Source organism: Harpia harpyja, chromosome 13, assembly GCF_026419915.1.
Source record: "Harpia harpyja isolate bHarHar1 chromosome 13, bHarHar1 primary haplotype, whole genome shotgun sequence".
NCBI lineage: Eukaryota > Metazoa > Chordata > Aves > Accipitriformes > Accipitridae > Harpia > Harpia harpyja.
The window spans coordinates 35,501,500-35,516,677 of NC_068952.1; the positions used below are offsets into that span (position 1 = coordinate 35,501,500).

A 15,178-nucleotide genomic window follows, 5' to 3' on the forward strand; every position below is an offset into this window, starting at 1 on the left:
GCTAATCAAGAATTTGACTGCTTGTCCTCACAGTCTCTGCAATCTATTATAGGGACCATTTAGAAGTTACTTCTCAAATTCAGTATAAGCTAACTCCATCACAGAGAAAGCAAAGTTCTTGACCCAGCTGATGGAAGAACTAGAATAAGACAGGAATTCAATTAACTCAAATTTAACTGACTGAATGCAGGAAAAGAAAGGTTTTTAACACTTAAAGAGCTGACAGCAATCTATACATCATGTGTAATTTCTTCATTCACACAGATGGTCACATAGGCCTATCATTTAAATAGCTTGCAATGGATTTACACACATTAGGATCCATAACAAGGAGAGAAGAAAAGGAACGTAGACTTGCTACATCCTAGGGCCTCATTGTATACACACTAGACTAGAACAGGAAAGCAAGAGCTGAGGATTTACCCTTTCTGGATGATGAACGAGGTAATACTTTGCTAAAACACAGACTTCAGGTAGAGAACTGCAGGAGGATGTGGGAATGCCGCATATTCAGTAGCTGAGGCTGACTTGGCATGTAATAACAGACTAAGGGAAAAATTTTAAGATCCAAATACTTCAAGCAATCCAGTGCCTTTTAAATATCTCGTTTTAGTGACCTTAAAGAAAAACAGGTACTGAGTATGTTGAATTGTAATAACACAGTTGGAACCTGCTGAGACGACGATGTTCATAATCAGGAATGGTGTGCTGGCAAAATAAAGAAAGCCAATTTAATGCCAATAGGGGACAGAAAGAAGACTGGGAATTGAGTGGTCTGGTTCACACATTCCTTGCTCTATCCCAGGCTTCCCACGTGACCACAGAGGACATTAAATGTCATGATATAAACAGATAATGTTTAAAAAGCCTTTTAAAGAATATTCTGAGAAGTTACAATTTACATGCAGGAATTACGGATACTATGGAAGTGGCTTTGTTCAGAGGAAGGCTGACTAGCACAATACTGGGAAGAATGGCTTTCTACTAAAGGAAGGCATGTTTCTGAATGTCTTTCCTTCCACTTTGCTAGTATACTTCCCTTTGCATACCGGGCTATTGTGTATTTGTTTTGCTTCCTAAGAAAAAATTCAAAGAATGAGAATGGGCAAAAGGCAAGTCATGCTGTTCTCTACATTCAAGATATATAAATATACATACCACTTAAACAGAAACAGTTCCTGTATTAATGACAATATATATATACAGTGACAAAAAAATGTAGTCAGAATGCAGTTTCTGTAACTGCACAATAGAACATACTGTACACATGGTACCAGTTTAAAATATATAAATAAATCCTGTACTGGAAATTCTTATTTTCATACAGAAACTAAGCAGCCATCTCTGATCTCTGCCTGAAGAGACTGAAAGACAAAAGGATGCCCTTTAACAGCAAATATTCTTCCTTACATTACTGTTACCAAAAAGACCATTCTAGATCCTGTTATTTCACTCCCTATCGCCACACCACAATACAGCGCTTAAGCGAAAAGCACTTTCATTTCTTTAAAACTAAGCACAAGTCAGAACAATTTAAAATTACCTGTATTTGAATTTCTAATTCAAGAGCAATGGCCTAGAAGCCTACACTCAGATTGTATGTGTATGAGAACGCACGATGGGCTGAACCCTCAATCCACATGAATATGTATTCCCTCCTAGATAAAATGATTATTAAAGAGTATTTTCTTGACTATCAGCAAATTTAAACAGTTCACACTATGTCTGAATTTGGCCCAGAGTAATGAGAGTGCCTGCAAACGATAACCTCATTCTAACGGTCACAGCCTGCAGAGAGCATGACTTTTCCAACTTTAAGTCTTCTAACACGATTTCTTCCCTGATTCTGAAGTCACAAGAAGCTGTACTCTCTTAGAAGATGAAAATATATAAACCAAGCCCTACACTTGTAATCTTGCTTTTAACAGCAAACAGAAGCTGACCCTCCAAAAAAGCCTTTGTCCAGTCCTTTGCAAAAGAAATCAGAAGTGCTACTCGGGGAACATTCGGTGGAAACATCTGCTACAGTCTACATCAAGGCAAAAACCCAACAAAAATCCACCAAAAATCTTAAGTCTAGGGACTTGACTGGGCCTTTAAGGAAGAAATCCACAATACAAAATCAAATCAAACAATCAATAACTTTCTTGTACTTTTACAGTTCCCTTGATGTGCATATCCCAGAAATCTTTGAAGACAAATCAGAAAAAAAAGCTTTTGAACAAAACTATACTTAACAAGAGGCAACTTTAAGCTATATATGTACAACTAGGTCTAAAAGAAAAAATATGAAAACATACCTGTACCCAAAGTTTTCTTGAGTAAAATCAACAGATTCATTATTAGAGATACCACGTGCAGTTTTTTACCAGGACAAGACCTACAAGTGCATTGCTTGTCCCACACTTCTGCTCAATTAAGAACACTCAGAGCTAGATTGCATTAAATGCACTAAGGTGAAACAGCACTTTGTTTTCTTTTTGAACTCTCCACCATAAAGTCTGATTCTACCTAATCAAGGAAGACACTGGAAAACAAGATTTTCATTCTGTGTGATCTGTTCATAAGGCTGGCTGGGCTACATATCTGGGTATTACCACACCAGGAAAGCAATTTTTCAGTCAAGCACGTAAGTTCCTTTTCATCTTCGTGCAATGATCCATGGGATTTTAAACAATGAGATTTTCCACAGTAGCATATCTCTGTGTTGGAAAGCAAAATCATCCTTTAAACATAAGTCAGGGTTTTCCAAACAAACTCTGATTTTTCCTTAGATAATGCAGCCCACAGAAAAATAAAAGACAACAGAGCTGGTTAAACAATGATAAAACCCACAAAATTTCTGCTGAATTGATGTGGTGAAAATCCAATTTCTCTATCTAAACCTATCAGTGCTCTTGAGGCATGGACTTTGACAGTAAATAGAAGGAGAAAAAAATTGTGTTTAATTCATACTGAAAATGAAATTTGTGACACTTGCAAGGACTAGTCACCTGAATTAGAAGTAAAATGCAGTGTCACCTTGGAAAGCTTCCAACCTCAAAAATTAACCTGATCTAAGACAAAAATTATCAAGAGATGTACTCTAAGGTACAGGAGCATTGGACCTTCTGCACATTTCAATCTACAGAGTTCTCCAAGGAACATGAATGAGAACCCAAAATTATGCACCTAGCTCTGAACCATAAGAGAGCCGATTTTGCTCCAGCAATTTGCTCTTCTTCTAGCTATCATTTGCACAGCAGTATTTCTTCATTGCTGCTTTACATCAAGGATTGCTTCAATACATGTGCTCCTCCACTCAGAATTTATCAAGAGACAGAACTAGAAGTATACTTTCCCAGTATCTCAGCTTACCAATAAGGTTTCCCATTGACTCATGGGTTGCTGGGTGACTGCACTTATTCTTTGTCAGCTCTCGAAGAGTTACACCTATACAAAGTGGACTATAACAACACATCATCCTGCCCAGCAGCTCTTACATAGCTCACAAGAACTCTAAACTGAGATGACCCTTATTTGCTACAGTGCTGCCAGACCCTAGCCCCAATTATGGGAGGCTTGCAGAAATATCAGGGCATTAGATGACACTTCACAATTTTTTGTAAGAATTATTAATAAGATTTTTTTTTTTTTTTAATGCCTGCAATAGGAGGACAGAGTCAGCACCTCAGTCTGTGTAGTATGGTAGCTGGTTTTTTTAGATAAAATCACTCCAACAGAAACAATCAGCTCACAGTCACTTGAAGATGCCGCTGGCATCTTTAATGATGATTCCAAGCTGAATTTGCATTGCCATGTATTGAGAAATCTTCTGGTCCTGTAACACACCATTCAGACAGCCAAACCGGCCGTCTGTTTCAACCAACCATTCGCATGGTGCTGTATTTCCCACCACTCTTCACTCAGCTGCTGCCGCAGAGCAGTTGCGGCAGTTGTTGCTCCAGCTGCTACCTGAAACAGGAGCATCAGACTGAAAACAAAGGCGCAAACAGCTATCTGCAGCAGCAGTTCATCACATCCAAACACTTTCCCCAGATTTTCTGATGTGTCAAGAGATCCCCATTCTTCTGCTGCCTCTGTCTGGAGTGCACAAAAACTAGAGCTTGCCTACAGCAGCTGCAATTATTCTCTTAAGAATAACATCCATTGTACTTCACTGACTGAAAGGGTCTGTCCCTGGATATTGTTAGCTGTTTCTCTTCATTATATACAAACGAATTCAGTATCATACATTGATTGGGACAGCTGGTCATTTTTTCCCTAAAGAGAAATAAATCTCATCATATGCATACCCAGAGGAATCGGCACATATGTGGCCTGGAATTTATAGGCTGCTACATCCCACTGAATGCTGTTCAAACAAGCAGGGGGAACCAGATGCTCAGCAAGGAAAACCCGATTCCTCATTACACTGCACATGTGAGGGTACTCAAGCAGGTGGTACTCATCTTTCTGCCGGGACTTTTTCCTTCTATAATGCTGCTTGGAAGGACAAAAAACTGCCTCCAAGATTGCTCCAAAATACTTCAGGTTGCTAGCAGTGACTCCATCCTCCAAGTTGGAAGACTTGTTCTCTCCTTTCCCTGCCGTGTTTCCAACTCCTCCTGTTCTTCCCAAGGAAGGCCAGTGCCTATGGTGTGGGAGCAGACTTTGCAGAAGCCCTTTTTCCTCCCTACAGCTGAGGTCCCCTTGGCCCCCATGGGATCAGAGTCACTACAAACTGCTGAGCCACAGAACAAAGGACTCTGCTTGGACACAGGTAACTCAATGAAGAAGTCCTCTGCCACAATTTCAAACTCTGGCAGCTCTTGTCCGATGACTTTTGTTTGCACCTCTGCAGGAAGCAAATTCACTTCATGTGCTGAAGCACTGACATTGTATGGCATGCCAGGCTTTCAGTACACAGTTTCTTCTAGAGTAGCTCCCACAAGTGAGAAAAAAAAAAAAGAAACAAAGCCACTTGCCCAAGGAGTCTACCCTTCAATCCTAGGCAGAGAACAAAGGAATGAAATTAATCCTAGGTAGACAAAATGGAGAGGAAAACACCTATCTATCTACAAAAGGAAAGCTGAGCCTCCTAATCAGTCAGATCACAAAGGAAGAGGCAGACCTTCCTTCACCTATGACTTGTCTTGGCCTCTGACAAAAGCCTGCAGCCAACTTCTCTGAGAAAGCCGAGATGACGGCCGCCTCAAAACACAAACCCAGCCATGGGACTAGCTGAAAATGAGACGATCCTGTTATTGGGTTTTGACACTTGACACGAAATTTGGAGTTTCCCCTCAAAAAGCCCCTTGTGGCAGAAGAAGCTGGTTGTGTGTCCAGTCGCTCCGAGGGCAGGAGGTCTGGGGAATTTCCAGGGCAGAGTCCTCCCCAGGTGCTGGAGAACATCCTCTCTGGCTCTGCTCCTCTGCCACAAGCCTGCTGCTGCAGGTTTTGTGAAGCTGTAGCACACAGAATAAAATGTATCAATGGATCATTAAACAAAAGAACCACAATTTAAAAAACAGGGCACCATACCATCTTCATTATACCTAGCTACAGTGGCAGCAGTGGCATTGGCTATATTTTAAGAACCCCATAATTGTATTTTGGCTCACCTCATGTAGCATAGACAGAGACATGTTTCCTACCACAGAGAACAGTTTTAAAATTCTGTGTTAAGCTTTAAAAACAAAATAAAATCATAGCAGCATGAAAGCACCCTAAGTAAAGGCAGTAAGGCAAATACTCAAAGTGACCTGTGCATCGTCCTTGTGTCATGGAAGATGATTTATCACTGACTGAAATTAAGTCAACATGAACAGGCCTGGGGGATAACTGAAGCTGTCAGAAGGCTTGAAGACTCCCATGCCCAGAGCTTATGACTGGGACAGAACTGAACAACAGGGAGAGCGGTTTCTGGGGCTGTGCAGCACTTCTTCACCTGATGTATTTTATATGCAAACACTATTTTTCAATTGCTGCACACCTGCAAAGCTAGAATAACTGAACTAGTGAGGTAAATGAGAGCTCTCCCTTTTTTACTCCTATTACCTGGTGATGAAGCCCTAGCTGTGGTGGCCACTACACAAGTTACCTGGTTTTCTCTATGCATCTGACAGCTCGAGGCACTCATTTCATCATGCATATTTATAAGAGGGAAACAAAGGGGGAAAAGCTCTCTTCTCTCACTTATCTATTTTACTTACTTGCATTCCTTTTTAATATCATGGTTTCCCTGGACTTTCGATATTTTACAGCAATACCATGTGGACAGATAGTGTGGTGTGGGTGTGAGAGAGAGAGAGATTTTTAACAAGGGGAAAAAGAAGAAAGATTGCTATACAAAGCAGGGAACAGTGCAGAGGAAGGAGCCCAGAAGCTTTATCCTCTCACACAGCACAGGCGCAAGAATCTTACACAGATCAGACACACACACACACACGCTTACACCCCCACCAGTGAAATGTAACTGTATCTGGGAAGGCAAGCGGCTATCAGGTAATGACAACTGATGGCAGGAGGGGGAAAGTCTGGTCAGAAGGGCAGAAAGCCTTTCTGCCAAGGGAGCACCACGGGGTTGCCGACATCCTCCCAGAGCAGAGACATTATGATGCACCACCTGAAAAATCACCCAAGTGAAAGACTCAGAAGTAAATTAAGTTGCACAAGAAGGTGAAAGCAACAGCAACTTGCTGAAAATAGCTCCGTGTATTAGCTGGTCCTGGGACTGGCTAAACTGCCCCAGCACCAAATGAGGCCAGAAGTAGTTACATAATGATGCAATGTGTTTAGAGGTCTACTAAACAGTTGGGGTCTTCATGGTCCAACTCGAAACACAGCATAGGAGTCTCTCCTGAAAATATTCAGGAAGATCTTTAAAACAAAAAAAAGTTTACAGTACTTTGCCTCTAACTTAGTGTCTTGGTTTCAGCTGGGATAGACTCTAATTTTCTTTCTAGTAGCTGGTATAGTGTTAAGTTTTGGATTCAGTATGAGAAGAATGTTGATAACACACTGATGTTTTCAGTTGTTGCTCAGTAGTGTTTAGACTAAGTCAAGGATTTTTCAAGCAAGAAGGCTGGAGGGGCACAAGGAGTTGGGAGGGGACACAGCCAGGACAGCCGACCCAAACTGGCCAAAGGAGTATTCCATACCATGGGATGTCATGCCCAGTATATAAAACTGGGGGGGTTGGCCTGGGCGGTGGAAAATCACTGCTCAGGAACTAACTGGGCATCGGTTGGCAAGTGGTGAGTAATTGCATTGTGCACTGTTTGTTTTGTATATTCCAATTAATTTTCATTATTATTATTGCCTTTTTATTATTATTATCATAATTATTATTTTCTTCCTTTCTGTCATATTAAACTGTCTTTATCTCAACCCATGACTTTTACTTCCCCCCTGATTTTCTCCCCCATCTCACTGGGTGGGGGGAAGTGAGTGAGCGGCTACATGGTGCTTAGTTGCTGGCTCGGGTTAAACCACGACACACCTACCTACCAACATCACTTTCTACTTGTAACTAAGCACTACTAAAGTTGTGAAATCAGGAAGAAGTGCAGAGAACAGAAAAAGCTCCAAACAACCCCAAAACCCAAGAAGTAAACCCTGAAGTAAAGACTCCGAGAGTATCTGGCATTAAAAGTACAATTTAGTTCTCTGCTGTCCCACACACAGGCCCAGCAGTCAGGACTATTAGCAGCCTGTGTGTGCACTGTAGTAGAAACTTTTTGATGCTATAAAGCCATTTCATCCCTCTGCTCTTTGTGTTTGTGCTGCCCTTCTATTCCCAGAGGATATTTTTGATATGTATGCATTTTCACAGAAATAGCCAAAGAAAACCTCAAACCACATATTTAAAAAGGACTTTCCTGGATAGACTGCATGTTATCTAGCAAACAACAGATGATATCTTTTTGAAAGGATAGGGTGCAATTTGTTTTGCTTCTTCTAAATGCAATTCTTTAAAGCTAAGATTTTTGTTGAAAGGCTGATGTGAATAAACGTGGCTGCGTTCAGACTTCCTCAGTAATTTCATATAGCTTGCTAAGCGCCGATTTGACTAGAAATTTCATGTGGACATATACTTTGAAGAACAACAAAACGTGTACAAAGCAGCCTCTCCTAATAACAGAACATGACAGCCCATCCAAAATGCCACTCTTCCCAAGTTAATATGTGACACTATGTGTAAGTCTTTTTTTTTTTTTCCAACTTTTCCTAAGTAAACCAACTTCTCTAAAAATACCCACCTTTTTTGCCTTTATCAGGCTTTGGCCTCAACTGAAGTTGCTGAATGCTTTGAGTATATTCCAACTAATAAGGTTTTCAACCCCCTGAGCATTTGTATTTCACTTTGAATTAATCTTTGTCAGATGAGCTCCAGGCATCACTAAAGCAGAGTGAACTGATTGCATAAAACTTCAAGCTCAGTTCCTTGCACCACTGGCCATGACAGTACTATAATAACTAATATACAGAATAGAGAATTTCCCTATCTTCAGAAGATCCCACACACCCACTGTGGAACAAATTCCTACTAATTAAAAATTGTTCCATGGGAAGGGTGGAAGAAAAGGTGAAATATTCAAATATTTTGAAAGATATTTAATTGACTGACTTTCTTTCAACCAGCATTCAGTGCCCAGACAATAGTCCAGATGGAACTGTGCAATTTATTTTAATGATGACATGCTGTACAGTCACATGCATCTGTAGATATGGATAAAACCAAAAGAGAAAATGCTAAATGAAACGACATATGAACAGAAGTGTAACAGACTTCTCCAGTTTTCATTGTGAAATGAAAAGAAACAAAAAAGGAAACAACAGGTACTAAAGAGAGTAAGTCAAATAATTAACATGGTCTTCTTTTATAATTAGAAGATTCAAGTTACACTAGTTAAAAAGATGTATTTCTGAAACAGTGTCCTCTTCAGTAGAGGATACAGAAATTATATATTTTGTCACCTTTTGCAGTCTCCAGGAGAAAGTACTTCACATTGAAACACTCAGACCTATTTAACTCCAATTTTAATATGTTGTCTTTAGTTAAAACAACAGACATGTCGTGGCGCACACAACACCAGCTGCTCCCACCTTTTAAACACATCTCCTCACAACCCCACACAAGCAAACTGAGCTTTTGCGCTGCGATTTCCTCGTTTTGTAATAATGATTACACCCTTTAGTTTACCAAGGGCAATTAGGCCTGTTTGAGCAAAACGGCCACATTCTGTGGTCTCAACCTCGATGAGAATCCGTCAAAACACAAGCTAACGTATTTGTTTGCACATTAACTGGCCAGGTTTTAACCTCTGCTTCCAACAGCCTGCAAGAAAGGGCCCAGGGTAACATGTCTAACATTTCTCAATTCTTCAAACTCAAAGCATGCTATAGTTCCTGACAAAGGCTTTTTGTTTTCAAACAGTCCACCACATACCAAAGATAAACAAGACAAAACAAAGGATTATTAATCTTCCTGAAAATAACAACGTTTGACAAGAAAAATAAGCTTAGAAACAATGCTCAGCCCAATGTTACATTGACTTGCTCTCTTGCTTCTGCACACTTCTATCTGGGCAATTTTTCTTCATTTAGGACGCTCTCTCATGTTCCCTGAAGTTTGCTTTAATAAGTTGCTATTTAATAGCATTTAGACCAAGAAAAGCAAAATAATTTGTATTCTATAGCGAGCTGCAAGCCACTCAATATGATTCATTATAGCACAGATTGTCTTAAGAGATGCTTCACATCAGCCCTGTGTTATTCCAGTGCTGAATGCAATTCACATACCCAACAAATAATTATGCAAAAGCACATTATAGCAGTACTTTACTGACTAGCACAATGCAGTTAGAATAAATACATAGTATCTTCCAACTCAATAGCCAGGAGCTTGTAATTTACAGCCCATCGATACTGAACAACTTTCTACATACACACTGATCTTTAGTATATGTGCATGAGTAATAGCTTTATTTCTCACACAGATAGCCCTAACTTTAGAAGACTTTTTTTCTCTGCAATGATTCATCAAATAAAATGTACATTTCCAGAAAAATCTCTTTCACGTTACATATCCCAAGACTTTGGAATTTAAAACTAATATGCTGAACTGGCTTCATCAAGTATTTTAACCTGTTACCTAATATACAATTGCCTTTCACAAGAAGTACTGATTTAGGATAAGCCAATGCAAGCTGCAATGATGGAAGTTCTGGCTAGATATGAGATGAAAAAAAGAGTTCACAGCAAGGGTGGTGAAATGTAGGATGCCTAACAAGGCTGCAAAATCTCCATCCCTGGAGACAGGCAAAACTCGGACAGATGGGGCCCTGAGCGACCTGATGTCACTTGGAAATTGTGGCCCTGCTTTGAGCAGGAATTTGAGAAGATGACCTCCTAAATTATTCTATAATTGTATGACAATGTGGGGGATGCCCATAGGCACACAGGAAGTATATCCACACCAGATACCTCACTATTTGCTTGCTGCTTTTTCATCTTACAGAAAGACAGAACAGAACACAACTGGATGCAGACATAAGATCACTGTACCTGAGGTATGATGGACGGCACAGCTTTAAAAGGAAGACACCCATCACTTTGTTCAGTTAAACAGTGAGCTTAACTCTCACTGTTAGATAACTGCAACCATTGCAGGAGCATTTTCTTTCCCTCAGCCCTTCTGGATATATAGCCTGCCCTGAAAGCAAGAAGCAGCAGAGAACCCATGCTGTAAATGTACCTGCTGACCATCACGCAAGCACAGCTCTGGGATGCTTTCAGCTACCTAAAGTAGCAAATGGTTTGGGGGGAAGAGATTCAAGAATCAAAGGCAATGATGAGGCCACATGATAAAGTCAAGTGGTTGAGTCACACAGCTGGACTGGAGATTTCTGTCTGTGCTCCCAAGACAGCTTGTGCATTTTTCAATAGAGCAGCAGGCACAGCATACGCAACACTTGGGCAGATTTTGAATGGGATGTACTAGACCAAGAAGCCACATCATGTAGAAAAAACACCTACAAGACATTTTTAATTCAGAGAGAGCCACCATCTCCTGCAGAGAGGACAGAAGCTGCTGAATAGACAGCAAGTGGTACCTTGCTGCTTTGAAAGACTGCACCAGCCAGGTTGTGACACATTCCTACCGGCTCATTTTGCTTTTAAGTTGGGAAGAAGAGGAGGAAAAAAAAAAAATCTAGCACTTGATTGATGGACAGTTGCCAACTCCCTCAACAGCTATGACCACCAGGTTTGTGTCTCACCTCAGCTGAATGCTATAACCATTAATCCTCTCCACTTTCACCCTCCCAGAGTCAGGTCTCCTCTTGCCTGTTAGTCTTCTGGCCTTTTGCCAGATTTCTGCTTTTGCATTCCTGGCTACATTAAGGCTCAGCTTAAGAACTGTGATGGATCACGCTCCCTGCCAGGACACTGAAATCCTTAGCAGGTAAGAGCTTGCTCTGAGGCTGTAGGTTCAGATCCAGTCAGGCTGCAGAGAACCTAAATGCAGAGCTTCCACATTCTGAACCAAGGATCCTAAGCTTCCACATGACCATGCCATAGGGGGGCATCTACATCATTGCCATTAGTTCTGGTCAGTAAAGGCTTAGGGGTTTGACAAGAGCACCCAACTGTAACCTGATATAGGAGATTTAAACCATTCCCAATGGCTGTCACAGATGCCTGCCTAAGTGTGCTTACTTGCACAGCCCAAACCAGCATTTATCTGTTCCCACTTGCAATAGGGGAACTTCAGCTATGGTAAAGAGAGCAGAAGCACCTGATCATTGGCCCTGGTGACACAAAGTTGATCAACAAACAAAAATAAACCAGAAAAATTCCATTCAAGGCATCTTTTAAAAATGAACAGAAAGGAAAGAAATTAATTCTAAATCTTCATTAAAGTTCTGAACCCACTTCAAATAATGAATGCCTGTTTTCCCTGACATGACTGTGTTATTCATGGTGCTAGTGAGCAAAGAACTCAGAACAAGTTCCTCCTGAACCGGTACTGTTTTAACTCATCTTTAAATAATTTCCCAAAAAGAGTTAAGTGCAACTCAAATGTCACATCAGCAATGTGAGAGAAAAAAATCTAAATATTCTTTCATAAGCAAATCCAAAACGAAGAGAAAACTCAAATCAAAGCACAGGTTCTCAGACTGCTTGAGACCTTTTATTCCTCAGTCTCAGAAACACAGGTATAAGATACCATTAAAACAAACTAAACTTAATTCAAGATACTATTTCCCATAACCTAATTTAAAATTTTAAACAAACCTCAAAAGAGAGGAATATGTCCTCTACAAAATGTTCTGCTGACTTTTAAAAAAAAAAAAAATCTGTATAAATTAGCACACATGAGCAGCAATTTCTCATGAATGTTAATATAACCAAACTAAATCCAATAAACATGAAGGGAGAAAAAAAAATTTGCAAGCAACATAGTTATTGCTTATCTGGAAGAAATGCAAGTTAGGATAAACAGGAATTTTATTTTGTCCTGGTGACACAGTAACAGTAATACTTTCAAAGTTCCATCACCAACGTCCCATTGACTGCCAGTACAGTTTAGGCCCTCAGCGCTTCTATTGCTTTTGTAAATAAAGATGAGGTTATTTCCAAAACGTTACCAAGAGTAGCTACTTTTCCGTTTAAAGGAATCATATGCTGCACATTTAACTGTAGGTGTCCCAAAAGTCTTCATGCTGCATCCCTTCCCCCACTACCTTGAGTCCACTATCTGAGCCTCACACTCATCACATCGGAATTTATTATGACTGGAAGTTCACTGAAGCAAGAAGCATCTCAAATATTTATTTGGATGGTGCCTAGTACACACTTTCAGGCTGTGAGAAATATGTTGTAATTACTGCATTAGCAAGCTGGGGAAAAAATTCCACCAGTTAACAAGAAACAGTTTAAAGTGATGATTGGTATTAACAGTTGATAGATACATGTGCTTTCTGTAGGTGGCACTTTACCATAAAAAATATTGAGTGCAAGACGTTCAAATAACTATAAAGTCTTCCTTCTTGAGGAAGTATATTAATATTAGACCTTCAACATCTGTTCTTAGAAAATTTTGAAGTGTCTGAATCCAGCTAATTAGCTGGCACAATTATGAAGAAAACAACTGACAGCCAATTCAACAGTACACTGGGGAAGATACAAGACTCTACATCACTGACAACATATTGAAATTTAAATACCTCTTTATTGTCCCTGGAAGATCCAGACTGAATGGAATTTGATAGGAGGATGCTAAAGTGTCATCCACAGCCTTGCTTATTTCCTCTAGTTCTTTCAAAGAAACGCAGCTAAGTAAAGCAGTCAGTTCACAGTCCTGTGACTGAATAAGCCTATCTTGCTCTTCAATTTCTCTTCTTAGCTGTTGATCTTTTGCTTCTAATATGGCCAGTCTTGCTCGGAGGTCTTCAATTTCTTTCTGCATAGAACAGAAACCTGAATTTACTATGAACCCTGTTAAAGAAACCCCTCTACCCCTAGAACAATGCAGTACAAGCCTCAGAAGCAGCAGGAATTAAGGTTGTCCAATTTAGCATATTAAATGAGAAGACATTCTTTTGTTGACACACAAAAATTCTTAGGTCCATTGTATTTAGAAACTCTAGTGCTTACACAATCTGAAGCTTCCCACCTCCATTTCAACACCAAATTTCAGGTTCCTCTTCCAACACCAACCATCAGTCATCTTTTACCTTCAAAATACACGGGTACTTACCAAGTTAAAAACTTCCCCAAAAACCCCAAAATCTCAGTTCAACCATGACAACAGAATCTTGCTACAGACTGGCACCTAAAGTCATCAGTCATCTATCTGTACACCTGCAGAATATCCCTGCGATGGTTCCTCTAGGCTTCCAATCCAACATCAGGCACAGAATGCAAGTGGTGAATCACTGTCTGGCCAGTCCTTTTGATTATTAATATTTAATTTTAATTAAAAGCACAAAATCCCTCCCTCAACTGAAAGTGACCAGAGCTTCAACCTCAGTTGAACTCATCTTGCCAGAAGTTCAAACCCTGTGCATTATGATACTGATGTTTCTTGCAAGAGTACGTTCTAATTTTTCCTTGAAAACCCAACAGATACTTGCACCCAAGGAAGGAGCACTTCATGAAGGAGTCTGGGTTGCTGAGTTAAGAGTTATTTGATATATGACCCTTGGCTCATTTGTCCCAGAAATTGAAAAGTGAGTAACAAAAACAAATAAAACAAAAAAAACCAACAAAAACAAACAAACAAACAACACCCCCCCCCAAAAAACAAAAACCCACCACCACCACCCCCAAAATCACAGGAAAACTACTCACTATCGAAGTAGTTGAATGCCATACTGGAGAATTTGATTCTATTCCTACATTTCTTACAGTCTCTGTGAAACTTTGCAAGCCACTTAAACTATTATCTCCACAGAGCCACAGACTGAATGTTCACCATTCTCCATACAACAAGAGGGGTCTCTGAAGTGCTATCTATAGCCTCTCAACAGAAATCAAGGCTCACAATTCCATGCTCTGACCATATTCAGTCCAGCTACAAAGAAAAATGGAAAAAAAAAAAAAAAAACCAAAAAAAAACCAACCAACACCCCCCCCCCCCAAAAAAAAAAGCCACCAAACCAAACAAAAACCAAAACAAAACCACTACACCAAACCACCAACCCTTTTTCAGGTAAATAACTAGGCATTACAAAACTGATGTTAGAAACGACCATATAGCTTTTTATGGCAATTCACTTCTTCATTCTCTATCTGTAAAATCGCAATAAAAATAACTCTTCACCAAAGCGATGTAACAGAGATGAAATTAAGTGGTTTTGAATCACTCAGATGCCATGTTGATTAATGCTGTAAAAAGAGCCCATTCACAAATTAATAAATCTGAATCCAAAAGAGGATTTGAGTGGCATACAGTAAAAGGGTTCTGGGACCGAATACTGAGTAATGAAGATAAAATTGTATTCTGAGTATCTGAACAAGCACTTTCCATCTTCAGCTTTCAGGACAAAAAAAGGCATGCTTATATAATTAAAGACACTCATAAAACATACATACTATGCACAGATAACTGACTTTGGCATTTCTTTGCTTTTTGAGTGCTTCGCTTTGAAACCTGAACATTCTTTTAATGTTTCCATGTAATTTAAGT

The 15,178-nt window shown here is 39.9% G+C and overlaps 1 protein-coding gene across 2 annotated transcripts in view; it reads right to left on the reverse strand.

Moving 5' to 3' along the window:
• The window catches only part of DISC1 (DISC1 scaffold protein), a 204,249-nt gene that overhangs the window by 127,156 nt on the left and 61,915 nt on the right, over positions 1–15,178 (reverse strand). For both annotated transcript variants that reach the window (XR_008238097.1, XM_052806849.1), the window contains exon 6: positions 13,215–13,450. Coding sequence is in view for 1 of the 2 variants with exons in the window: in XM_052806849.1 (XP_052662809.1) it covers positions 13,215–13,450 (236 nt within the window). In the remaining variant the exon portion in view is untranslated. The remainder of the gene's footprint in view (positions 1–13,214; positions 13,451–15,178) is intronic.